This window comes from Amblyraja radiata, chromosome 38 (genome assembly GCF_010909765.2).
Source record: "Amblyraja radiata isolate CabotCenter1 chromosome 38, sAmbRad1.1.pri, whole genome shotgun sequence".
Classification (NCBI taxonomy): Eukaryota; Metazoa; Chordata; class Chondrichthyes; order Rajiformes; family Rajidae; genus Amblyraja; species Amblyraja radiata.
The window spans coordinates 2,236,051-2,263,759 of record NC_045993.1 but is presented as its reverse complement, the minus strand read 5'-3'; the positions used below and the strand labels follow the sequence as shown (position 1 = coordinate 2,263,759).

At 47.2% G+C, this 27,709-nt stretch overlaps 2 protein-coding genes across 6 annotated transcripts in view; one reads left to right on the top strand and one right to left on the bottom strand.

Annotated features, from left to right (window-relative positions):
* The first annotated feature begins 771 nt into the window (after positions 1-771).
* On the top strand, positions 772-7,415 carry LOC116967058 (ras-related and estrogen-regulated growth inhibitor-like). The gene is made up of 4 exons (XM_033013524.1): positions 772-1,115; positions 4,026-4,082; positions 5,914-5,987; positions 6,797-7,415. The coding sequence occupies exons 1-4, from the start codon at positions 1,004-1,006 to the stop codon at positions 7,274-7,276; spliced, it is 723 nt and encodes a 240-aa protein (XP_032869415.1). The 5' UTR covers positions 772-1,003; the 3' UTR covers positions 7,277-7,415.
* LOC116967057 (transportin-3-like) overlaps positions 3,802-27,709 on the bottom strand; it is a 53,966-nt gene continuing 30,058 nt past the window's right edge. For 2 of the 5 annotated variants that reach the window (XR_004410127.1, XR_004410128.1), the window contains 6 exons: positions 24,862-25,018; positions 23,966-24,133; positions 18,471-18,583; positions 15,999-16,087; positions 12,644-13,772; positions 3,802-3,811 (listed from right to left, as the gene is read on the bottom strand). Coding sequence is in view for 3 of the 5 variants with exons in the window: in XM_033013521.1 (XP_032869412.1) it covers positions 16,027-16,087; positions 18,471-18,583; positions 23,966-24,133; positions 24,862-25,018 (499 nt within the window). In the remaining 2 variants the exon portion in view is untranslated. Of the gene's footprint in view, positions 3,812-11,784; positions 13,773-15,998; positions 16,088-18,470; positions 18,584-22,161; positions 22,327-23,965; positions 24,134-24,861; positions 25,019-27,709 lie in introns of those variants that run through there. The other 3 variants (XM_033013521.1, XM_033013522.1, XM_033013523.1) reach the window with 3 other exon arrangements.

Genomic DNA, 27,709 nt, shown 5'->3' with positions numbered 1-27,709 from the left:
CATTGTTGGCTGGGGAAGCAGTGATGACGAAGGCCCATAAAGTCATAAGTGATGAGAGCTGAATGAGGCCTGCCTGTCTCGCATAGTTACTCCAGCACATTGTGTCTATCTTTGGTGTAAGCCAGCATCTGCAGTTCCTTCCTGTGTGCGTGAGTTGTGTGTGTATCTGTGAGTGTGAGTGTCTGTGAGTGTGTCTGTGTGCCTATGTGTGTGAGTGTGTGTGTGTGTGTGAGTGTGTGTGTCTCTGTGTGACTGTGTGAGAGTGTGTGTGTGTGCGCGTGTGTGTGAGTGAGAGTGCGTGTGAGTGAGTGTGTGTGTGAGTGTGTGTGTCTCTGTGTGACTGTGTGAGAGTATGTGTGTGTGTGAGTGTGTGTGTATATGTGTGTGAGTGTCTGTGAGTGTGTGTGAGAGTATGTGTGTGTGTGTGAATGTGTGTGTATGTGTGTGTATGTGTGAGTGTCTGTGAGTGTGTGAGCCTGTGTGTCTGTGAGTGTGTGTCTGTGAGTGTGTGTCTGTGAGTGTGTGTCTGTGAGTGTGTGTGTGTGTGTGTGTGTGTGAGCCTGTGTGTCTGAGTGTGTGTCTGTGAGTATGTGTGAGTGTGAGTGTGTGTGTGAGTGTCTGTGAATGTGTGTCTGTGAGTGTGTGTGTGTGTGTGTATATGTGTGTAAGTGCGTGTGAGTGAGAGAGTGTGAGTGTGAGTATGTGTGTGAGTGTAAGTGTGTGCAGCATTAGACGCGGCGGGCAGTAGGACCTATTAACAACGTGTGGACGATGCAAGCAACTTGCGTCACTGTGGCATTAGAGTGGGGCGGGTTGTTGAGGCGCCTGGTTGAAGATATTTCGCATTGCCGCTGCGGGACAGCCCTGAGACACAGGGGAGCGACAAGAAGGCTGGTGAAACAGTGGAGAGAGGAAGTTTTGGGGAAGTTTTGCTGCTGTAAGTGGCGGCTGCGGGGAAAGAGACAGGGACTGAGACCATGCATCGCAGGTGAGCGTGTTGGAGATGACCACCAATTTCCAGCGGTTGCCCCGTCCCCTGAAAAGAGCCCAGCAACTGGCCGCTTGCAGGACGGTGCGGGTCGCGGTGCTGGGCCAAGCGGCAGTGGGGAAAACAGGTAAGATGACACTCGGCCGGTGAACTTGGGAGGTAAAAGTTCCCTCTAAACTGCGGGGGACTTCACTCACTTGGTGAAATGGAACCAATGCAGAGGCTAGAGGGTGTGAGCTACAGGGAGAGGTTGAGTAGGCTGGGTCTCTATTCCATGGAGCGCAGGGGGACAAGGGGTGATCTTACAGAGGTGTGTAAAATCATGAGAGGAATAGATCGGGTGGATGCACAGAATCTCTTGCCCAGAGTAGGGGAATCGAGGACCAGAGGACATAGGTTCAAGGTGAAGGGGAATAAATTTAGTAGGAATCTAAGGGGTGACTTTTTCACACAAAGGGTGGTGGGTGTATGGAACAAGCTGCCAGAGGAGGTAGTTGAGGCAGGGACTATCGCAACGTTTAAGAAACAGTTAGACAGGTACATGGATAGGACAGGTTTGGAGGAATATGGGCCAAACGCGGGCAGGTGGGACTAGTGTAGCTGGGGCGTGTTGGCCAGTGTGGGCAAGTTGGGCTGAAGGGCCTGTTTCCACACTGTATCACTCTATGACTCCAGCATCTCTGGAGAGAAGGAATGGATGATGTTTCGGGTCGACACCCTTCTTCAGATGCTGCCTGCCTGAGTTACTCCAGCATTTTGTGTCTATCTTCGATTTAAACCAGCATCCGCTGTTCCTTCCTAAACAGCAATGATATCGATGGGTGTGATAGTAAGTATTGGCATCACCACTGTTGCACTTTTAAGAAATGGTGTCCTTGGTGTGTAGGATAGTTAGTGATTTCTACCGTAGTACATAATAGTAGGCACAAAGTGCTGGAGTAACTCAGCGGGACAGGCAGCATCTCTGGAGAGAAGGAATGGGTGACGTTTCAGGTCGAGACCCTTCTTCAGACTGAGAGGAAAACTAGAGATACAGACTGTGATGTAGAGAGATGTAGAACAAATGAATGAGAGAAGGAGGAATCGCAGCAAGAGAGAGGGCGTTACACAACTCTCGTTGGAGAGAGGAGGAGAACTGCTTCCAAGAAGTTTCAAGAGAGCTGGATATAGCTCTTAGGGCCTAACGGAATCAAGGGATATGGGGAGAAAGCAGGAATGATGATCAGCCATGATTATAATGAATGGTGGTGCTGGCTCCTAGGGTCAAATGGCCTACTCCTGCACCTATTTCCTATGTTTCTTCCCAATGGTAGCAGCGAGATGAGAGTGTGGGCCTTGGTGATATTGGCTTCCTTTTTTTGAGACTGTAATGATATTGAGAGAGTGCCGCAGGTGCTGAGTTTCTCCAGCACTTTTGTCCAAAGATTATAGAGTATTCTAGTATCTTTCCTTTTGTCTACCTTCAATTTTCCAGCATCTGCAGTTCCTTCTTAAACAATGATAATGGCATGCAATTGAACACAAGGCAGACAAAACATGCTGGAGAAACTCAGCGGGTGAGGCAGCATCTATGGAGAGAAGGAATTGGCGACGTTTCGGGTCAAACCCTTCTGAAGAAGGAATTAAACGTCACCTATTCCTTCGGTCCATAGATGCTGCCTCACCCGCTGAGTTTCTCCAGCGTTGTGTCTACCTTCGATTTTTGCAGCATCTGCAGTTCTTTCTTAAACATTGAACACAAGGCAACAGTCTCTGCCTATCTTAGTTGTGTGCCAATGTTACCAGCGATCAGCTGCCAAAATGTCTGAAGAAGGGTCTCGACCCGAAATATCGCCTATTCCTTCTCTCCAGAGATGCTGTCTGACCCGCTGAGTTACTACAGATTTTAGTGTCCATCTTCTGACCATCGATCAGACTAGTTCCGTGTTATCCCAACCTCACATCCACTACCAACACACACTAGGGGCAATTTACTGAAGCCATTTAATCTGTCAACCTGCACATCTTTGGGGAACCACCAAGAACTAAGGGGGATCGTAAATGGATTGTGTTAAAAACGGTTTGTGTTAAAATGGAATATTAGTAACGTTGTCGACGCCCTTTAGGTAGCGACTCTTTGTATACCTTGGGTGTGCATAACAAATAAAATCACTGTGTGTTGTCACATGTGACTATGCAGTATCATTTATTCAAACCGGAGCATCCGGAGAAAACCTACGCGGTCAGAAGGAGGTCGTGCAAACTCCACACACACAGCACCCGAAGTCAGGATTGAAACATTGAAAATAGGTGCAGGAGGAGGCCATTCGGCCCTTCGAGCCTGCACCACCATTCATTGTGATCATGGCTGATCATCCACAATCAATAACCCGTGCCTGCCTTCTCCCCATATCCCTTGATTCCACTAGCCCCTAGAGCTCTATCAAACTCTCTCTTAATAATAATAATAATAATACATTTTATTTAATGGGCGCCTTTCAGACATCTCAAGGACACCTTACATAGATTAATAGGAATAAAAACATATAATCAGAATAAAATAAGTAATAAAGACATCACAGAGACACAAATTAAAAACAGAATTCAGTCCAAAATACAGAAAATCAAAAACACAATGTGAATCCATACAATGAATTGGCCTCCACTGCCTTCTTCAGCAGAGAATTCCACAAATTTGCAACACTCTGGGTGGAAAAAGTATTTTCTCATCTCAAGTTTTAAACCCCCACCGCCCCCCCCCCCCCTTTATTCTTAAACTGTGGCCCCTGGTTCTGGACTCGCCCAACATTGAGAACATTTTTCCTGCATCTAGCTTGTCCAGTCCTTTTATAATTTCATACGTTTCTATAAGATCCCCCTCATCCTTCTAAACTCCAGTGAACCAGAGTCTCTGGCGCTGTGAGGAAGCAGCTCTACCCGCTGCACCACCGTGCTGCCCCAGTTAGCTGCAAGTCGGCAGGGAGGGGAGGGGAGGGGAGGCACAGGGGCGGGTCAGACCCACGGCAACTCTGATCTAACTCTCCTTTTTCTCCTTCAGCGATCACAGTGCGTTTCATCACAAAACGCTTCATCGGCGAGTACGACCCGACTTTGGGTGAGTGGGGCCATAAGTTTATAAGGTAGACAATAGTGCTGGAGAAACTCAGCGGGTGCGGCAGCATCTATGGAGCGAAGGAAATAGGCAACGTTTCGGGCCGAAACCCTTCTTCAGACTCATGTTCATAAGTGATAGGAGCAGAATTAGGCCATTTGGCCCATCAAGTTGACTCCACCATTAAAACGAGGTTGATCTAACCCCATTCTCCTGCCTTCTCCCCATAACCCCTGACACCCGTATTAATCAGGAATCTATCTACAGCATCTCAGCCGTGAAAAATATCCATCGACTTGGCCACCACAGCCGTCTGTGGTCAAGAATTCCACAGATTCACCACCCTCCGACTAAAGAAATTCCTCCTCATCTCCTTCCTAAAGGAATGTTGAGGCACGCCTGAGAGTCAGTGCTGTGGCCCTTCTTTAGTCAGAGGGTGGTGAATCTGTGGAACTCATTGCCACAGAGGGCTGCGGAGGCCAAGTCTGTGGATGTTTTTAAGGCAGAGATAGACAAATTCTTGATTAGAACGGGTGTCAAGGGTTGTGGGGAGAAGGCAGGAAAATGGGATTAGGAGGCAGAGATCTCTCCCCCCTCATAGTCTTACTGTCTCCGACCACATTTTTTCTCTGTACCGCCCTGACATCATTCTGAAGAAGGGTCTCGACCCAAAACACCACCCATTCCTTCTCTCCAGAGATGCTGCCTGCCCCGCTGAGTTACTCCAGCATTTTGTGTCTATCAGCCATGATTGAATGGCAGAGTAGACTCGATGGGCCGAATGGCCTGATTCTGGCCCGTGAACTTGTGAACAGTGCAGTGATGCTGTCTCTGGGTAGTGTATGAGAGAGTTTTTGTGTCTGTGTCTATGATGAGAGGTGCTGGAATGTGGCAGGGCCCTGTTGTGTGCCGTCTGGCGACTGCAACATCTCATCTATGCGATAAAAGACAGCATCAAAAATCAGCACTGTAATCTCATGCCCAACACTGATCACAGATAGTCACAAAATGCTGGAGTAACTCAGCGGGACAGGCAGCATCTCTGGAGAGAAGGAATGGGTGACATTTCAGTTTGAGATCCTTCTCTCGACCCGAAACGTCACCCATTCCTTCTCTCCAGAGATGCTGCCTGTCCCGTTGAGTTACTCCAACATTTTGTGTCTATATTCGGTGTAAACCAGCATCTGCAGTTCCTTCCAACACGGATCAGAGATAAACTTGTAAATTCTGTAAGGGCAAGGCGGCTTAACGATTTATATGCACATATACAGGTTGCAGCCTCAATATCGTGAAACCGAGCCAGAGTGAGAAACAGCACAGGAAACAGGCCCTTCAGCCCATCAAGTTCATGCTGGCCATCATCACCCATTTACACCAATCCTGCATTAGTCCCATTTTTATAGAAAAGCACAGCGGTAGAGTTGCTGCCCCAGAGACCCGGGTTCGATCCTGACTACGGGTGCTGTCTGTATGGAGTTTGTAGGTTCTCTCTGTGACAACGTGGGTTTTCTCCAGGTGCTCCGGTTTCCTCCCACACTCCAAAGACGCAGGTCGCTGGGCCAAAGGTACTGTTTAACTAACACACACTAGAGCCAATTTACAATGAAACCAAGTCAAATAGCCGACAAACCTGCACATCTTTGGAGTGCGGGAGGAAGCCCACGCGGTCACAGGGAGATCGTACAGACAGCACCCGTGGTCGGGACCGAACCCGGGTCTCTGGCGCTGTGATGCGGCAACTCTACAGCTGAGCCACCGTGCCGCCAATGCTTTAATGTCAGAGCAGCCCGAGTTGTGAAGCAACCTGTAAATAAATGTTTCTCCCTGTCCACAGAAACAATATACAGACACACGTTCTCAGTGGACGGTGAATGCGTGCAGTTTGAGATCCTCGACACTGCTGGGCAGGTAATTAAGAGGGAGTTAGATGTGGCCCTTGTGGCTAAAGGGATCAGGGGGTATGGAGAGAAGGCAGGTACAGGACACTGAGTTGGATGATCAGCCATGATCATATTGAATGGCGATGCAGGCTCGAAGGGCCGAATGGCCTACTCCTGCACCTATTTTCTATGTTTCTATGTAATGGCAGCCAGACCACACCAGGCCCACAGAGCTCCTCCATAAGACCATGGACAATCATCGCCTCACAGTTCACTCCTCTTCTCATCTGACACCCCTCACCTCCAGCCCTTGTCAAGCACTCAACCCATCTGACAATAATCACCCCTCACCTGTATCCACCTATCACTTAGTAGACAAAATTGCTGGAGAAACTCAGCTCTCTCTTGAAAGCATGTAGAGAACCTGCCTCCACCGCCCTCTGAGGCAGAGAATTCCACAGACTCACCACTCTCTGTGAGAAAAAGTGTTTCCTCGTCTCCGTTCTAAATGCTTACTCCTTATTCTTAAACTGTGGCCCCTGGTTCTGGACTCCCCCAACATCGGGAACACGTTTCCTGCCTCTAGTGTGTCCAAACCCTTAACAATCTTATATGTTTCAATCAGATCCCTCTCTCATCCTTCTAAACTCCAGAGTGTACAAGCCCAGCTGCTCCATTCTCTCAGCATGACCTCGTGACGACCATGCTGCGAGTACGAGTGAAGGGCAACCTCGGCAGAGGTCGTGAAAGTGGGACAGGCGGTCGGCACGGACTCGGTGAGCTGAAGGGCCTGTTTCCGCGCTGTATCTCTAAACTAACAACCTTTTCTTTGCAAAGGAAGAGGATGCGATGTTAATCGAGGAGAAGATCAAGTGGGCGGAGGGCTTCATCATCGCCTACTCTGTGACGGACCGCTGCAGCTTCGATGAGGTCCTCCGCCTTCGCTTCCTCATCAGCCACATCCACTCCAACGTGAAGCGCTGCCACAGCGACACGCCGCCACCCGTGGTGATTGTCGCCAACAAGAAGGACCTCCAGTACGACCGCATGGTCACCACGGACGAGGGCAGCAACATCGGGCAAGCGCTCAAGTGCCCCTTCTTCGAGGTTTCGGCCAGGGACAGCTACGAGGAGACGGTGGCGGTCTTCAGCCTGCTTTACCGGGAGCTGGCCAGCACGGGAGCCCTCTCCGCCTTCCGCAGGAAAGTCTCCTCCAAACTCATGGACAAGATCCCCAGGATCCACTCGACGGCCACCACAAGCCTGGCCTCGCGCAGTTTCAGCCTCAGCTCCGTGAAGGACTTCTTAACCGATTGACTGTTCCTGCAAGACACTGCACCTTGTGTGGGAAGCAACTGCAAGACCCTGGTCACAGTTTAAGGATAAGGGGGAAATCTTTTAGGATCGAGATGAGGAAAACATTTTTCACACAGAGAGTGGTGAATCTGTGGAATTTTCTGCCACAGAAGGTAGTTGAGGCCACAGTTCATTGGCTATATTTAAGAGGGAGTTAGATGTGGCCCTTGTGGCTAAAGGGATCAGGGGGTATGGAGAGAAGGCAGGGATGGGATACTGAGTTGGATGATCAGCCATGATCATATTGAATGGCGGTGCAGGCTCGAAGGGCCGAATGGCCTACTCCTGCACCTATTTTCTATGTTTCTAAACCAAAGATAGACACAAAATGCTGGAGTAACCCAGCGGGACAGGCAGCATCTTCAGAGAGGAGGAATGGGTGACGTTTTGGGTCGAGACCCTTCCTCAGACTGAGAGTCAGGGGCGAGTCAAGTGTAAGGTGGGAAAATGAGACGTACCTCCAGTCTGAAGGGTCTCGACCCGAAACGTCACCCGTTCCTTTTCTCCAGAGATGCTGCCTGTCCCACTGAGTTACTCCAGCTTTTTGTGTCTATCTTTAGACTGTACACATTTGCAGTTCTCATCTGCTGCCTCTCCTGTTCACTACCAGCTCATGTCCTGTTCCTGTTGTCAGAGGCTTAGAGTCATACGAGTCGGAAATATGCCCTTCAGCCTAACTTGTCCATGGGTTTTAGAGTCAGCTCCACTTGTCCACGTTAGGCCCCTATGTCCACAAACCTGAAGTGCTGGAGTAACTTTGTGGATCAAGCAGCATCTGCAGAGGGAGTTGTTTTGGGTCGACAGGCGATATTCTTCTTCGGACTCTTCTGAAGAAGGGTCTCGACCCAAAACACCACCTATCAATTTCCCCAGAGTACAGGAAAGACCCAAACCACCATCTTCAGTTCCCACGAAGGTCATTGAAACGTCGATAGATTCCCTCGCCACAGATGCTGCCCGACATGTCTTAGAATCCCCAGCATTTTTCTGGGCATTGTCCTAGCTACCCACCACAAATTCTGTCCACCAACCCCTCCTCCACTTGCCTTGGACATACAAGCTCCTTTGACCAAGCTTCAGCCTCTGTGAAAGGTGCCAATATCTCCTGTACACCCTTGGGGCGTGTAAAAATGTATCTTGCAAATCCAAACTTCAGGTCATAAGGTATAGGAGTAGAATTAGGCCATTTGGCCCATCAAGTCAACTCTCCCATTCAATCATGCCTGATCTATCTCTTCCTCCTCACCCCATTCTCCTGCCTACTGCGACACCTGTACTAATCAAGAATCCATCCATCTCTGCCTTAAAAATATCCCGACTTGACCTCCTCAGCATTCTGTGGCAAAGAATCCCACAGATTCACCACACTCTGACTAAAGAAATTTCTCCTCATCTCCTTCCTAAAAGAACGACCTTTTATTCTGAGGCTGAGGCCTCTGGTCCGAGACTCTCCCACTAGTGGAAACATCCTCTCCACATCCATTCTATCCAGGCCTTTCACTATTCTGTATGTCCCCCCCCCTTAATTCTTCTAAACGCCAGCAGGTACAGGCCCAGTGCCGACAAACGCTCATCATAGGTTAACCCAGTGATTCCCAACCTGGGGCCATGGCAAATTTCAGGGGGGCCACAGAAAGAATTGGGGATTTAGGTGGCCACAGGTTCAATGAAGGGGGCCACTTTTTTTCCGCTGATAATGTCGGGGGGGGGCCACAGAAAAATTAAAGAGCCCAAGGGGGCCATGAACTAAAAAAGGTTGGGACCCACTGGAACCGTTAACCTACTCATTCCCGGGCTGCCGCTGTCGGGTCTGATGGATCCACTATTGAAAAGGCCAGCCTTTCTGTGCAGCCCCATTCACCAGCTCAGGATAACACCAACCCCCCACAGCCTCGGAGCTTACTTCCCAGTGTATGCTCATCGCTCTAATGCAGCCATTTTGTACACAGCCAGCTCCCACACACAGCAATGTGATTACAACTTGAACCTCAGTTTTTGCAATGCTGGTGTGAGAGATGGATTTTGACATTAAGATCCCAGGAAGTTATTTCCTACAGAGTGCCACGGGATCAATTGTGCCTATCGGAGAAGACACTTGGTTTAAAACATCAGCTGAGAGATTATTTTGCTTGCAGGCCAAGCTGTCAGCTGGATAAATCTCTGTGACACAGGGGCCATGAAAGGATGAGGGTCCAAGATTGATTAATTCATTAATCCCGGAATGATTACACTACCCATGGCCATTTATACATGCAATCAAACTCCCAAAATATTATGAAACTTGAAAAGACCAACATGTTAATATTTGCATTCCTATGTAGCGCAGAATTAAATTCCTCCATCCATTTTTAGCAATTATTTTTCATCAGCATTACCATATAACATATAACAATTACAGCACGGAAACAGGCCATCTCGGCCCTTCTAGTCCGTGCAGAACACTTATTCTCCCCTAGTCCCATCTACCTGCACTCAGACCATAACCCTCCATTCCTTTCCCGTCCATATAACTATCCAATTTATTTTTAAATGATAAAATCGAACCTGCCTCCACCACTTCCACTGGAAGCTCATTCCACACAGCTACTACTCTCTGAGTAAAGAAGTTCCCCCTCATGTTACCCCTAAACTTCTGTCCCTTAATTCTCAAGTCATGTCCTCTTGTTTGAATCTTCCCTACTCTCAGTGGGAAAAGCTTATCCACGTCAACTCTGTCTATCCCTCTCATCATGTTAAAGACCTCTATCAAGTCCCCCCTTAACCTTCTGCGCTCCAAAGAATAAAGACCTAACTTGTTCAACCTTTCTCTGTAACTTAGTTGCTGAAACCCAGGCAACATTCTAGTAAATCTCCCCTGTACTCTCTCTATTTTGTTGACATCCTTCCTATAATTAGGCGACCAAAATTGTACACCATACTCCAGAATTGGCCTCACCAATGCCTTGTGCAATTTTAACATTACATCCCAACTTCTATACTCAAAAGCATTGTGTGCTTTTTACACCATTCATTGCAATACTGTGGTGGCATGGTTACATTCAGTAAGTTTTGTGTATTTTCACACTTATGGATAAAACTGACCTATGCATGTCTGTAAAAAACCCAGAAGCAGTTGGTTACCTTGGCATGGTCTGTATATAAATACATTGAGAGTTAAAGGTTATGCCATTCTTTTGAATCACCCCCAACATCAGGGGCGGCACGTTGGCGCAGCGGGTAGAGCTGCTGCCTCACAGCACCAGGGACCCGGGTTCCATCTGGACCACGGGTGCTGTCTGTACGGAGATTGTACGTTCTCCCCGTGAGATTTCTCCGAGATCTTCAGTTTCCTCCCACACTCCAAAGACGTGTAGGTTTGTGGGTTAATTGGCTTCGGGTAAGAATTGTAAACTGTCCCTGTGTGTGTGTAGGATAGTGCTAGTGTACGGTGAGATCATTGGTTGGCACGTACCCGGTGGGCCGAGGGGCATGTTTCCGCACAGTATCTCTAGAGTCATCATCTTTCCTTTTCCTCAATGGATTGCTTTGATAATTGGAGCTAGGGAGGTTCATTTGCTCAGCTTTTGTGCTGACTCTAAGGGATATGGGGCGAAAGCAGGAGCGGGGTACTGATTCTGGATGATCAGCCATGATCATATTGAATGACGGTGCTGACATGAAGGGCCGAATGGCCTACTCCTGCATGTAATTTCTATGTTTCTAACTAGGAACTGCCATAAGAAAGGTTGAGGAAACGGGATACAGCCAGGGTCTAATTGAATGACAAATTAAAAGGATTAAATGATCTGTTTCCCCCCCAAAATACTATTTACTTGTCTGAAGAAAGGTCTCAACCAAAAACGTCACCCATTGCTTCTCTCCAGAGATGCTGCCTCACCCGCTGAGTGGGGTGGGAGATTGCAACCTTCCTGTTTTGACGAATGCAATCAACCCGGCGTACACAATCAAATAAGATCAATAGAACCCCTGTGAGTTACTCCAGCTTTTTGTGTCTACCTTTTTTACAAATTACTCGACTGGGTGAACAGAAGTGGACTCCCCTCATTGTACTAAGAAACAAATATTTTTCGGGGTTAATATCGTCTGTTGGTATATAAAATCATGAGAGGAATAGATCGGGAAGATGCACACAGTCTCTTGCCCAGAGTAGGCAAATCGAGGACCAGAGGACATAGGTTTAAGGTGAAGGGGAAAAGATTAAATAGGAATCTGAGGGGTAACTTTTTCACACATGGAACAACACAGAGGAGGTAGTTGAGGCCGGGACTATCCCAGCATTTAACAAATAGTTAGACAGGTACATGGATAGGACAGGTTTGGAGGGATATGGACCAAGTGTGGGCAGATGAGACTAGTGTAGCTGGGACATGTTGGCCGGTGTGGGCAAGTTGGGCCGAAGGGCCTATTAACTCGCAGTATCACTCTATGACTTAAGGATAAAAGAGCATGGATCCAACACAGATAGCAAGTGAGATGTTTTCAAAATTTAATATAAAAAGATTCTGTACATGGGCACACATCTGTACCACCACTAAACACTGACAAAACACTTCACATAAATTGGGCCGCAAACCACCTGTTTAAATTAATAGACACCTTACACAAAAAATTATCCACTTGTTTTTTTTCTTTTAAATTGTTGCAAAACTGAAAAAATAGTATTTTGAATTTAAGCCAGTTATTTAAAAAAAAAACTTTTAAAACCTGTCCCCAACTTTGCACATTCTATTTCACAGATTAGGAACCGTCGGCTGTAGTCGGCAGTGACCCCGGCTGATCACTGTGGCTGTGGGCTGGCTGCCTGACTCACCTGCACTGACACACACACACACACACACAGACACTCACACTCAGATGCACACACACCCAGACAAGAAACACACACACTCAGACAGACAGACAGACAGACACACACAAACACACATACATACACACTCAGACAGACACACGCACACGCACACAGTGCTCCTAGACCAGCCCCAACACCCCTCCTGGTCACTCTCCCCCCACACACTCCCACCCCACTCCTTTCTAAACCCAGTTGCGAACATTCAACATCGCCCTCAGTACATGGTCTTCAGCCCTGACTTGGTGTGGCAGCAGGGGCCCGTAGCTGGTAAATAAGTAGTGTCACGCAGTGTGTAGTAAGGAAGGAAGGAAGGAAGGACCAGGCAGCTTTTTTTGCCGGCTCATGCAGAAAGATAATGTCGGGGGGCGGGAGAGGAGGGGGCAGCACCGTTCCTGTAAAGAATCTGGGCAGCAGATGAGGGTCCATGAAATGCCACCAAGCCGGGTCTGCTTTGGCACCAGGTAGATGGTTGGAGAGACATCTTGTTGGACTCAATCTTGGCAGCCAAAACCAGTCACCCGTGTTGAGAGACACAGCAGCTCACAGCAATAAGCAAAGGACACGGATCAATTCATGTTTTGTTTCGTTGAGAGGTGAATGACAAATGCTTTTAGATGGGTGCTGGGAGGAGGAAGAGCGACCTTAAAATTGGGAGTTAAATTTAATTCCTGAAAATCACTCGTGAATGGTGAGTGGGAGAATGTGTTGACACCTGGACCACACAGCTTTGCTGCTGTGCGGAAACACCAGCCTCAGCTCCTGCATCTTCTGCAACCCCTGGCCTCTCTGGGAAGAGAGCAGGTCGCGCTCTGGTCCATGGGCTTCGGTAGGCGAGTGATGCACACACACAGTCTGGGCCAAGAGTTTCATCAATGAGGCATCTCCGCCTGATTACACTCACAATTATTGATACGCTGGGTCCAGTTAAAACTAATAACATACTCAAGAGAGAGAGTTAGATAGAGCTCTTCGGACTAATGGAATCAAGGGATATGGGGTGAAAGCAGGAACGGGGTACAGATTTTGGATGAACAGCTATGATCATATTGGATGGCGGTGCTGGTTCGAAGGGCTGAATGGCCTACTCCTGCAGCTATTTACTAAATTTAATATTGGCTCAACGCAGTCAAGAATGGTAAAGTCAAGTTGACAATCTAGTGCTAGTATTTCACATTTTGGTATTTAGGGTTAAAATCATTTCCCTGCCCTCGACAGCATGCTTCCTCAGGCAACTTGCCAGCAAGCGTTATGGCACACTGGCATCGACTCCTGGTGAATGACTGAACAACTGTGTGTCCCAGTGGCGGACCAACAAGAACGAGCCCGTCCCTGTGCTGGCAAGTTGCAGGCGGCAAAAATTAAAAACAAGGTGCAACGGAACACAAACAATTGATGAATCGAACCGACGTACGACAAACAAGACCCCACTTCTGCCACCCTCCTGCTGCTGAAGCCACGACCTGCCCTCTAACCTCACCCTCCCTACCGCCCCGCGCTTGCAGCCAAGACCAGCCACCCCTCTGCTCGCTCCCTTTCCAGTTGCGTAGAGCACCGACTACTGGAATCCTCTCGTGATGTCTGTGTGCTGGCAAGGAATGTCCTACAAAGCTAGGGATTTAATAAAAAAGCCCGTCAGCACATATTTTTTAAAACCACTTCCATTTCACCACGACATGAAGAACGCACTGCAAAGAAGTAGACTGTTCAACCAGTCTGGTCACACCAGTATTCATGCCCCAGTTGTAAAACCTCATGTCAGACTCATCCAACTCAGTATCATCGCTTCCTCCTGCATGGCTTAGTTTATTGCCACGTGTACAGTGAAAAGCTTTTTTGTTGCGTGCTAACCAGACTATACATGAAAACTATACATGATTACAATCGGGCCATCCACAGTGTACAGATGCATGATAAAGGGAATAAGGTTTAGCGTAAGATAAAGGCCAGTAAAGTCCGATTAGTCTAAGGGTCTCAAACGATAGATAATTGCTCAGGCAACTCCTCCCCCTTCTGCCATGGAGTAGACTGACTCCTCTTCTCCCCCCCCCCCCCCCACAATCCCTTGCACATCCCCAATCCTTTCCACTCGTCACTGTAATCTCATTTGTCATGTACCTCGTGTCCCATGAATGTTGGCAGATCAATGGGATAAATAAAGTTCTCTCGCATTGTATCTAGTTGTTGAAAATGCTCCCAATGTTGGGCGAGTCCAGAACCAGGGGCTACACAGTCTTAGAATAAAGGGGAGGTCATTTAAGACTGAGGTGAGAAAAAACTTTTTCACCCAGAGAGTTGTGAATTTATGGAATTCCCTGCCACAGAGGGCAGTGGAGGCCAAGTCACTGGATGGATTTAAGAGAGAGTTAGATAGAGCTCTAGGGGCTAGTGGAGTCAAGGGATATGGGGAGAAGGCAGGCACGGGTTATTGATTGGGGACGATCAGCCACGATCACAATGAACGGCGGTGCTGGCTCGAAGGGCCAAATGGCCTCCTCCTGCACCTATTTTCTATGTTTCTATGAAATACTATCAATCTACACTTCAAAATCCTGGTCAAAGTTCTAATGTTATGCACAAAATAACAGAGGAGGCTGTCATGGGTCTGGGGACACCTATAGCAATCCCATCAGCTCCATTCCCTCTCTCTGAGTGGTTCGGACGTTAAATTTCACTCTCTGCAGACAGCACCTGAGGCCAGGATCGAACCAGGGCTCTTGGGGTTGTGAGATGTACCGGGGGGGGGAGGGGGGGGGGGGGGGGGGGGGGGGGAGGGGCGGACCTTTAACAGATGTGGGAATGTGGCGACGTGCAGAAACCTTGCATTCACTGGGTGCTAATGAGAGGCAGTTAAGCACAGCATTCAGCAGAAAGCAAATCTCACAGGAGTAAGCACACACCCACTTCTGAAATTAATAGACACTAAACTTTCTGGTTGTCAACTGCTCTTTGTACCCAGGCATCGTTAGCTGGTAAACAGTCGGCAGACAGGAAGCCAGGCTATTTGGGTCTGGAAGCTACAGCAGCTGAAGCACTGGTGTGGAACGGAGATATATACCACCCAGTGTGGTCACACGGCACTGCAAACCCTCCTCTGCAAGTGGTCTTCAGGCAGCAAATAAAACCAGAAAATAGACACAAAAAGCTGGCAGCATCTCTGGAGAAGGAATAGGTAATGTCTCGGGTTGAGATCCTTCTTCAGACTGGCTTCTTCAGACAAAGAAGACCAGAACCCGGCTCAGCTCAATGGTGTGCAGGGCCAGACCTTGGTGAGCAAGTGATAAGAGTGGATGTGGAGACGATGTTTCTGCTAGTGGGAGAGCCTAGGACCAAAGGGCACAGCCTCAGACTGCCCTAATCTTGCCATATCAAACCCTTTCTTAGCCCAGTTCTTTTGCGAGGCAAAATTCGACCACTCGCTGGGCCACGGAAGTCCAGATGAGGTGGGTATCGGCATTCTCACCCGGTCTAGGCATGGGGACATCCGGGATGGGGGTGGGGGGAGATTTCAAGAGCGCTCTTGGAATTCTGCCTAGAATAAAGGTGGTGCTGGACTACCAGTTGGCAGGTAAAGAAACAAAAATAATAATCGGTGGTGGACCTGGAGCAACAGCAAGATAGAAGCTTACACTGTAACTAAAATGACAAAAAATGCTGGAAACATTCGGAGGTCTGGAGCATCCAGAGATGGAGAGAAACAGTTAGTGTTCCTGGTCGAAGACTCCTCATCTGTCCCCCTCTCCACAGATGCTGCCTGACCTGCTGAACCTTTTCAGCTTCTGGTGTTTTTATTTCAGATTTCCATCTTTTATGCTTTTTTTTTTGATTTTCACTTACATTGCAAGTCCACGGTTAAGTCCGGATGCTATCTGTAGAAGCCGGAGAATTCCATTAAAGACCAGCCTATCATTGCAGCATCTTCAGCACTGCAGGGGAAAGAGAGAAGATGATTTATGACGATGTTTTAAACTTTAGTTGCTTTCTACTTTAAAATATAATCAGCAAAATGCCGACTAACACACACACACCAGTCTCCATTTCTTTACATATTGTACTCGAGTTTGATTGGATTGTATAATCTTGTAAAAAAGATAGAAACAAAAAGCTGGAGTAACTCAGCGGGACAGGCAGCATCTCTGGAGAGAGGAAACGGGTGACGTTTCAGGTCGAGACCGTTCTTCAGACACGAAACGTCACCCATTCCTTCTCTCCAGAGAAGCTGCCTCACCTGCTGAGTTACTCCAGCTTATTGTGTCTACCTTCGGTTTAAACCAGCATCTGCAGTTCCTTCCTACACATGTAAAACAAAGCTTTTCATTGTACCTCAGTACACAGTAATAAACTCAAACCCAATAAAAACACCTTCAATCTAATGAAAAGCCCTGGGGTCACCAGTTTTCAGTGTGGACTTGGTTACTGATTGGAGCATGGTGGATTTAAATGGGGAGAATGGCGAGTTACTATCTGGTTGACAATGTCGTTTTGAAGGTGTACAGCAAACAGGAGCCACAAGGCAAGGAAGTTCCAGCCTGTTGGGGTAATGGCAGCTAACTCAGTGCTTCTATAGACAAAACGTACAATGAAGTAAGCCAAACAGGCAAGTCAGGATCAGAGAATTGAATTACTGCAGGGGCAAGTAGAGGCAAAGTACAGAGAGCGTCAAGACAAGGTAACAGAGAGGTTAGCCGAGTAAAATGATGGAGAGATAAACTTTGTGCTGGCTTGCTTCAGTGCATTCATCATACGTTGAACGCCCTAGCATTTTTACTTTACATAGTGAGAATGAATGAATATTTTAACAGTAGATAAGTGATTTATGTCCATCAGGATAACAGCAATTTCACTGCTGTCAGGGCACGTCGTCTAGGATGGTCAGAAAGGTTGAATTATAAAAGCCCACCACCCTTAGTTCCGGAACCTGTCTGGATTATCCGTTTTGCCAGACCAACAGAGATCACGGTCTCCGAGGGGAATCCACTGTACGGGAATGATCCGCCGAGGCTGCCGAGATACCGACCCGCCGATCGGCTGTGGAAATCGGCTATGGGAATGTATCTGCCGCCTCGGGCCAGACTGCCAGAGCTCCGGTCGCAGGAGCTGAATTTGACCCGCCGGGGTGGAGCTTGGCCGCCTCACCTGGCCTTGGCACCACACTTTGGTGTAGTCTGGTAATTCTGTCCAGACCACCAGTTACCAGCAAACAGCAGTAACAGTGGCTTGATTGAGACACAAAGAACTGCAGATTGCAATGGTGGACCTGTACTAGATAACGGCTGCTTTTTTCTAGTGTGTAGGAAGGAACGGCAAATGACGGTTTAAACCAAAGATAGACAGAAAAAGCTGGAGGAACTCAGCGGGTATTTCGAAAAAGAATAGGTGACGTTTTGGGCCGAGACCCTTCTTCAGATTGAGAGTCAGGGGAGAGGGAAATGGGAGATATAGATTAGCCACTGCTGGACCATTGCATCAATGCTCAAATGTATTGTGTAACTGATTGGTCCTTGATCAGACTTTACTAGCTGTAATGTGCACTAAACGTTATTCATGTAATTCCCTTATCTTGTATCTGTACACTGTGGATGGCTTGATCGTAATCATGTATCTGTACACTGTAAATGGCTCGATTGTAATCATGTCTTGTCTTTCTGCTAACTGGATAGCACGCAACAAAAGCTTTTCACTGTACCTCGGTACACGTGACAATAAACTAAACTGTTATGCAGTGAAAAGCCTTTGTTGCGTGCTACCCAGTCAGCAGATTACGATCAAGCCATCCACAGTGTATTATCTTTCTGCTGACTGGGTAGCACGCAACAAAGGCTTTTCACTGCATAACAGTTTAGTGTATAGTCACGTGTACCGAGGTACAGTGAAAAGCTTTTGTTGCGTGCTAACCAGTTAGCAGAAAGACAATACATGATTACAATCGAGCCATCCACAGTGTACAGATACATGATAAGGGAATAACGTTTAGTGCAAGGTAAAGCTAGCAAAGTCCGATCAAGGATAGTCCAAGGGTCACAAATGAGGTAGATCGTAGTTCAGCACTGCTCTCTGGTTGTGGTAGGATGATTCAGTTGCCTGATAACAGCTGAGAATAAAACTGTCCCTGAATCTGGAGGTGTGGGTTTTCACACTTCTGTACCTTTTGCCTGTTGGTAGAGGGGAGAAGACGGAGTGGTCATGGTGCGACTCGTCCTTGATTATGCTGCTGGCCTTGCTGTCTGGGTAAGGCCAGCAGCGTAATCAAGGATGAGTCGGTACCTTGGTACACGTGGCAATAAACGAATCAGTAAGACATAGACTTACCACATGACCTGTTTGTGGAACTCTGTGACTTGTTTTTCTGTGGCGGTGATAGCCCCAGCCGGCAGCTCCTTGGGCAGGCTCATCAGAGCGTCTTCCAGCCACTGACAGAAGGTCTGGTGTCAAACACACAGGGAACACAGACAAGCCATGTTATAGGAGGCTCAGCTGAGCGGCAGAGGAGGCATGTGCAAACAACAGTTCAGGTGTTCACCCTGGCTGTTGCCAGCAGTCGGTTGTGTATTTTAACAAGGCATCACTGCTGAGAGGATGCCTTTGACACCAAACAACAAGCCTGAGCTGGCAAAAGCATGGCAAGAGTCATACGCCTGTCCATTCGATGTTACTTCTCGTCTACAGATTCATGAATGATGGGATTGTGATGGAGAACAAGATGAATTAGACATACAACTCACGCTGTGCTCCCACTTCCATATCATTCGTTTGATTTTCAATAACGTGCAGGTCCAACAGAATAAGTAGTTGCATTTAAATCCAATCCCCATCCCTGGTTTCTTGGCCTGTGTGAGCCACTCGACCCTTCTAGCCTGTCTGCTTTCTCTATTTAGACCAGGGCTGCTCTGGGTCTTAACTCCATCTACATCCCTTAGCTCCACAATACTTGAACCTCCAGTTTAAATCCCATTTGGAATATTTCAGAGGACCAAGAACACAGGTTTAGTAAAGAGGTTTTCTGACTTTCTACCACTTATAAGTGACATAATGTTGATGAAAATTAATGTTAGTGGGCCCATTGTTATTGTAATTCCTAAACAGTGTTAAGTGGAGAAAAAGAGAGGAGAGAAACGAGACAGGAGATAAAGAGAGTCGAGCAAAAGAGAAAGAGGAGAAAGGGAACGAAAAATGAGAAAGAGACAAAGGAGAGAGAAAATTAGAAAAAGGAGAGAGGGAGAGAGAAAGAGAGGAAAGAGATAGAACACAGAGAAGATCTCTGTGACATAAGAATTGTCCGTGCTGGATTGCAATCTGAGTTCCACGGGCCAACTTGAAGTCTGATTCACTTCCCCAAGTGACCCTTGTGCAAAACAAAATATAAAAACAGGAAATGCACAGCAGCTTGTTCATCTGATGGGGAAAGACAAGAGCTTAATCTTTTGAACACAACTCCAGAACTATTCCATTAAAGACTCCATGGAAACATTAACCAGCTCTTTTCAGACAGATTAGTGGATACGGAAATCTAAACTATAAACAGTAAATGCTATTTTTCTTATATTATTCACTGCTCATCTAAAGACTATTTCAGAGGGCAACCAAGGCCATACTGTGAAAGCCTGGAGCTAGACTGGGCGACGGTGACAATTTTCCATGCTGAAGGATGTTCGTGAGCTAGGTGGGATTTTAAACCTTCGTCCAGTGGTTTCACAGCCATCGTTATTGAGATTATATCAAAATAATTTAATTCCGCGGTTGCTGTTGCGGGATTTAGTTTAGTTTAGTTTAGAGATACAGCGTGGAAACAGGCCCTTCAGCCCACTGAGTCCGTGCCGACCAGCAATCCCTCTACACTAATGCTATCCTACACCCACTAGGGACAATTTTACATTTATACCAAGCCAATTAGCCTACAAACCTGTACATCTTTGGAGTGTGGGAGGAAACTGGAGCTTCCCGGGGAAAACCCACGCAGGTCATGGGGAGAACGTGCAAACTCCGTGCACTCAGGATCGAACCCTGGTCTCTGGCGCAGTAAGGCAGGAACTCTAGCCCTGCACTAGCGTGTCGCTAACTCTCTCTGGATGGATGGGTCTATGTGCATTGCCCCAGCCGCTCGTAGGGAGAAATCAGAAAGGAGTTGACGGGCACATGTGATAGCAAATGTTGCAGGGGTACAGTATGCGTGCGTGCGCGTATGCATATATGTGTGTGTGTGCGCATGTGTACATGTGTGTATATATGTGTGTGCGTGTATATGTGCGTGTGTGTATGTATATATATGTGTGTGTGTATATATGTGCATGTATGTGTGTGCGTGTATGTGTGAGTGTGTGTATGTATATATATGTGTGTGTGTGTGTATATATATATATTTTTGTGAGCATGCGTGTTCATATACACACACTGAACGCTTTTTTCTCTCCTTCGTTTATTATACTGTTCACGGTGTATTATGTTTACATATTCTGTTGTGTTGCTGCAAGTAAGAATGTAATTGTTCTAACTGGGACATATGACAATAAAACACTCTAGTGGGCATTATCCACCTTCATACCTCAGTAATAATAAACTAATGTTAATGGAATCTAAACTCTTAAAAATAATTCACTTCCTTTTATGAATGTTCCTAGTCCAAATATGATGGCCTGTACCTGCCCCTAGCTGCCAAGTGGCTTTCCTTCCACCCACATGGAAGCAGAGTGGACACTAGTGTATGTTGCTGGCACTAGACTAGTAGCTCAGGTGCCTGCAGGAGTAATCCTGATACCAGAGCTGAAATCCCACCATGGAAGCTGTGGAGACACAAGAGACTGCAGATACTGGAATCTGCAGGAAACAACAGCTGGACGAACTCAGCGGGTCAAACAGCATCTGTGGAGGTAAGAGGATGGAGGACATATCAAACTGAGGCCTTGAACATGGCCGAGTGTATAGAGGGAAGATAGCAAATATGCAGAAGTGAGGCAGAGGGGTTGTGGTAGAGGCAAGTAGGTAATGGGTGGAATAAAAATGAACTGCAGATGCTGACTTGTACCAAAGATAGACACAAAATGTTGGAATAACTCAGCGGGTCAGGCAGCATCTATGGAGAAAATGGATCGGTGACTTTGAGTCGGGACATATCTCCAGACTGAGTTATTCCAGCATTTTGTGTTTATCTTAGGCAATAGGTTGAACTAGATAAAGGGGGAGATGAGGGGGAGGGGGAATGTTTAGATGGAGGTGGGAAAAATATTGGCAGTTGGAATTAAATTCAGTTAACGGATAGGAAAAGGTGAGAGTGATGTGGGCAGATGGGACTAGCTTGGATGGGGCATCTTGGTTGACATGGAAAAGTGTGGTGAGTGGCCTGTTTCTGTGCTGTCTGATTTCATAACTAATTAGATGGAATTAACAAGTATAAAACTATTAGATTGACAAAAAAACGTTTGGGTCAGAAACATCCTTCAGAGGAGCAAATTTATCATCCTTGCCGAGCAGAACAAAAGGTCGACTCTCGACGCTTCCTCCGATTTACCCGACACTGAAATGACCTAGCTAGCCACGAGAGAGCAACAACAGTGGGGCAGCACAGTGGGGCAGCGGTAGAGTTGCTGCCTTGCAGCACTTTCAGCGCCAGAGACCCAGGTTCGATCCCGACTAACGGTTCTGTCTTTACTTAGTTTGTACGTTCTCCCCGTGGGTTTTCTCAGAGATCTTCGGTTTCCTCTCTCACTCCAAAGACGTACAGGTTTCTAAGTTAATTGGCTTGGTACAATATAAATTATCCCTAGTGTGTATAGGATAATGTCAATGTGCGGGGATTGCTGGTCGGTGCGGACTCAGTGGGTAGAAGGGCCTGTTTCCGTGCTGTATCTCTGAACACCTTGCCAGTGACTAGGTCCCAAAAAGTAAAGGATGATTCCATATATTCCCTCCAATTTATTTGACTCTGAAATGTCCTCTGAAACATCCTAGCTAGCCCAAAAGTGAATGGATTAAAAAAAAAAGCAGGACATTCAACTCTTTTACTTACATTCATTCTCTTACACAGATGGGAAGCATTAGATTTGGATCAGGGATTGGGTAGAGTCCCTCCAAGGTGATAATTTAGATCAGGAAATGCAGCACAGATCCCGCTGGTGTCCCTCAATAGCACAACCACATGAAGCATGTTGAAAAAGCCAGGATGAAAAGACGTCTACAATGGGATAAACAGATTAAGTGAATGTAGTGTCAGAATAATAATATGGGGGGAAAAAAGTGAGATTATGTAGGAAAACTAGAAGAGTATTTTTTTTAATGTAGGAAGGAACTGCAGATGATGGTTTAAACCGAAGATAGACACAAAATGCTGGAGTAACTCAGCGGGACAGGCAGCATGACACAAAATGCTGGAGTAACTTCTTCAGGTCTGAAGAAGGGTCTCGACCCAAAACGACCCATTCCTTCTCTCCAGAGATGCTGCCTGTCCCGCTGAGTTACTCCAGCATTTTGTGTCTATGTAAGAGTATTTTTTAAGCTGGAAGATTTTTTTTAAATGGTGTGAAACAGATACGTCTTCATGGAAGGTTACCGATATGATGCATCATTGGACAGAGAAAGTAAACCCAAAGTATAACTGGTAGTTAGGACAAACGGTCAGGAGAGCAAGGAGTTGGTGCGGTGTGTACATACACTAGTCCTCTGTTGCTCAGGAAGGTTGTACTTGGCTCTGAATTAGTACTGCATGCGCTCACTAAACTCATTGCTGACATGATGCACCAGTAGACATTGAGGGAAACTGGCCTTTACTCACAGGAGCGTGGCAAAAAGTAGAGATGATTTCACTGCAAGATTATGAAAGGAATCAATGGAATGGATCTTAAGAGAGTCTAGAATGGGAGCAAATCCCAAGAACAAGGCAAGGATTATAAATGGAGACACAAGGAACTGCAAATGCTGGAATCTTGAGTAAAGCACAAAGTGCTAAAGTAACTCAGCAGGTCAGGCAGCAGCTAGAGTAACTCAGCCAGTCTGAAGAAGGGCCCGACCCAAAATGTCACCTATCCATGTCCTCCGGAGATGCTGCCTGATCTGCTGGGTTACTCCAGCACTCTGTGATTTACCGAGGATTATAAATCTTTCTAATGATCTACTGCAGAGGGCTGCGTCAGTTCAGCCAATGATTATATTCAAACTCTAAAGCAGTAGACGTGTGAGAAATAGAACAAATGGCTGGGTGTAAAAGTGGGGCCAAGTCTAGAATCAACCACGTTCTTACTGAACCACAGGATCAGAATCAAAGTAGAAAAGACAATAGACAATAGGTGCAGGAGTAGGCCATTCGGCCCTTCGAGCCAGCACCGCCATTCACTCTGATCATGGCTGATCATCCCCAATCAGTACCCCGTTCCTGCCTTCTCCCCATATCCCCTGACTCCGCTATCTTTAAGAGCTCTATCTAACCCTCTCTTGAAAGCATTCAGAGAATTGGCCTCCACTGCCTTCTGAGGCAGAGAATTCCACAGATTCATAACCCTCGGTGTGAAAAGGTGTTTCCTCATCTCCGTTCTGAACGGCCTACCCCTTATTCTTAAACAGTGTGGCCCCTGGTTCTGGACTCCCCCAACATCGGGAACGCGTTTCCTGCCTCTAGCGTGTCCAAACCCTTAATAATCTTATATGTTTCAATAAGATCACCTCTCATCGATCTAAACTCGAGTATACAAGCCCAGCCGTTCCATTCTCTCAGCATATGACAGTCGTGATCCACTCCTGCTACTATTTTCGCACGTACAACACTTACCTACAATCATCAGGTGAGGTGAGGAATTGAGACAGCGCTCGGGCGCACTCACCTTGCAGTCAAAGATGCGGAGCTCCCACAAGACGTCGGCCACGTTACCAAGCATGCTGGGCACCAGGTAGAAGCAGCAGGCCTGGACCAGCTGTGCCACCAGCAGCGCCCCACTCTCCCCCAGGAACCCGTGCACCAGGTTCTTCCGCAGCTCAAAGTCGTCCCTGTGCTGGAACGCAACAACAAACGCAATCACCACAAGGATCTGCAGATGCCGGAATCGTCAGCAAAACACACAAAGTGCTGGAGTAGCTCCGCGGGCCAGGCAGCATCTTTGGATAGGGAATAAATAACGTTTCTAGTCAAGACCCTTCATCAGAGATGGACACAAAATGCAGGAGTAACTCAGCGGGACAGGCAGCATCTCTGGCTATAAGGAATGGGTGACGTTTCAGGTCGAGACCCTTCTTCAGACACGTCTCGACCCGAAACATCACCCATCCCTTCCCTCCAGAGATGCTGCCTGTCCCGCTGAGTTACCCCAGCATTTTGTGTCTATCTTTGGTGTAAACCAGCATCTGCAGTTTCTTCCTACACCCTTCATCAGATCCAGATTTGGCAGGAAGGGCTGTTTGGGATTGCAGAATGGAGGAGAGGTAGAGGGTGTAGGGACAGGTGGGCATTGCAACTCCTGCGTTGCTGGGGAAAGTATCTGGGGAGGGATGAGGAATCCAAGGCATCACCGGGAGAGAGTGGTCTTTGCGGAAAGCAGACAGGGGAGAGAAGGGGAAGATGTTGTTGGTGGTGGGCTCACAATGGACAATCAGGTTGGTTGCACTGATAGGCAAGGACCAGGGGAAGTCCATCCCTGTTGTCCAGGATCAGGAAGGGAAGGGCGGTGCGAGGCCGAGATCAGTACTGCAGTACATGGGTGAGATCCAGGTATCGCATTGTCACCTCATTGATGGTAGCCACGTGAATCAGATCCTGCAGGAACTTCATCACGCTGGAGTTTGCATCGCGGTGGTTCAGCGTGGTTGCCGCCAACGCACATCGGATGATCAGAGACATCACTGGGCTTTGGATCAACACCACCGGGCTCCGCTGAATGAACCTGGGAAGAGAAGAGCTCATTTAGAGTCATACAACACAGAAACAGACTCGTTGAAACAACTTACACCCAAGCTGACCAAAATGACCCATCTCACCTGCCCAGGTTCAGCCCATATCCCCCCCACACCTTTCCCATCCATGCACCTGTCCAAATGCTGTTATTGCACCTGCCCCGACTACCTCTGAAGATAGTTACAAAATGCAGGAGTGACTCGGCGGGACAAGCAGCATCTCTGGATAGAGGGAATGCGTGATGTTTCATGTTGAGACACTACGTCCTCTGGCAGCTCATTCCATATGCCCACCGCCCTGTGTGGGGAAAAAGTCGCCTCTCTGGTTTCTCTCAAAACCTATGTCACCTGGTTCTTGTTTACCTTTCTCTGAGTAAAAGACTGTGCATTCACTGGATTTACTGCCTCATGGTTTTATGCCCCTCTATAAGATCATCCTTCAGCTTCCTGCACTCCTAGCCTGCTCAACATCTCCCTGTAGCTCAGGCCCTCATGTGCTGGCAACATCCTCGTAAATCTTCTCTGCACTCTTTCTAGCTTCACGACATCCTCCCTATAGCAGGGTGACCCCAGGTGGGCGGTGCAGTGGCACAGCGGTATAGTCGCTGCCATACAGCGCTAGAGACCCGGGATCGATCCTGGCTACGGGTGCTGTCTGTGCAAATTTGTACATTCTCCCTGTGACCTGCGTGGGTTTTCACCGAGAACCTTGGTTTCCTCCCACACTCCAAAGACGTGCAGGTTTGTAGGTTAATTGGCTTGGTATAAATGTAAAAAATTTGTCCCTAGTGTAGGGTAGTGTTAATGTGCATGGGTCCCTGGTCGGTGCGTGCTCGGTGGGACGAGGTGCCTGTTTCCACGCTGAACAATACTCCTAATGCTGCCTCACCAATGTGTTATACAATGACTTCACCTAATTGTGAGTGTGTTTTCCATTCCCACGCTGTGGACATCAACCACTGCAGAGCAGCTTCCCACTGCCAAACAATATGATTATCGACGCAAGCGAGCGAGCGATTATCCGTAGCTAAAGTGTAAGGGATATTATTGCAAGCTTGCCGGTGGCTTCCACTTCCTCCTGCGTGAACCCTAGATGACCTTCCACGTTAATAGACCAGGATTACGCTGCTCAGCCCGAGAGATTACTGAAGCCCTGGCAAACGTGGGCTGGAGCAGACTTTTTACCCATCAGTGTGATTCAATAACATCAATAGACAATAGGTGCAGGAGTAGGCCATACAGCTCTTCGAGCCAGCACCGCCATTCACTGTGATCCTGGGACACACAGTAACTAACCTAGAGCCATCAACAGATTTATACATCAAGCAATTAAATCGCCTATTGTTGACTTGAACCAGTGACTAACATGCAACTTTGCCAAGAACTTAAAACTTCAGGATCAAAGGAGATTCTGAAGAGCGAATCTGTTGAAGAGTTTACAGTTTGTTCGCTGTTGAACAGTAATGATACATAACATAAGGACAGAAAAGGCTCTGGGTTTGATCTGTCACTTGTGCGTATCTCGGCACGTCAGTAGATCGAAGAGGCAAGACCAAGCACAGAACAGGGGAATGCAGCCAGGACTCCCATGGGAAAGTCTGCATCAACGTCCATGAGGAAAGGCTTGGGATCAGCTGCGATGCTGTCACAGCATCTTTTGCTTTGGTCAGTACACCGCTGATGCAGAGTACAATAGGCTACCTCACTTGTTATGGCACAGAGTAATGTGTAACTCACAAATCAGGCACAATACCAAGGCCCTGGCAGCAGAAAGACAATAGACGATTACAATCGAGCCATTTACAGTGTATAGATTGGAGCGATTGTAATACATGATTGGTAGATCTGAGTCTGTGGCTAGCATGCAAATAGTCGCCTGGGTTGGGCACATTCTTGAAAGCAATTAAAAAACACAGGAGAATTATCCTGAGAAGGGTCCTGGCCAAAAATGCCACCTATTCCTTTTCTCCAGAGATGTTGCCTGACCCGCTGAGTTAAACCAGCATTTTGTGTCTATCTTCGAATTATCCTGTGATCTCAACAATATTTATTCCTCATCAGTTTAGATTATCCAGACTCACCTTTGAATTGTTCAACTCTAGACACTCGCTTTTTGACTGTCAGAACTAACCATTACTGATGGTCATCATTTCAGCCAGTTTTTCTCCACAAGTACGTGTCCCATTCTAGCTATTAACATCACCTTACACAAACAACACCAAGTGCTGCTAACTACCTCCATTAACCAATGGTATTCACCATAGTACAGGTCTATCCTTCATTATCTACCCTTCATTACTACTTTCTCTCTTTCACAGCTCTGAAAACATCTTCCCCTTCTCAAAATCGACAATAAAAACATAATGCTGGAAACTCAACAGATCAGACAGAGTCTATGGAGAGAAAAAAAGATAATGTTTCGGACTGAAGGTGTTCCTGACCGGAACCATCGACCCTTTCTCTTTCCAAGACACTGCCCGACCAACTGAGTGTTTTGAAGATTTTCAGTTCTTATTACCACACCTCAAAATGAATTGTTTGACCTTAAAAAGTGCTTTGAAACCCTGGAAGGGACATGAAAGGCATGGCAGTAAACCAGGGCTTGCTTTTTGAAATGCAAACAAATCAGCGATATTCACACCTCAATTCAGAGCTAACAGGAGCACCGAGTATCAATTCAC

Excerpts from the sequence above, each read along its gene's own strand:
- LOC116967058 (XM_033013524.1), top strand. The coding sequence starts at position 1,004 with ATGACCACCAATTTCCAGCGGTTGCCCCGTCCCCTGAAAAGAGCCCAG. Across the intron at positions 4,083-5,913 it reads CGAGTACGACCCGACTTTGG|AAACAATATACAGACACACG; the intron begins GTGAGTGGGGCC and ends CCCTGTCCACAG. Across the intron at positions 5,988-6,796 it reads TCCTCGACACTGCTGGGCAG|GAAGAGGATGCGATGTTAAT; the intron begins GTAATTAAGAGG and ends TTCTTTGCAAAG.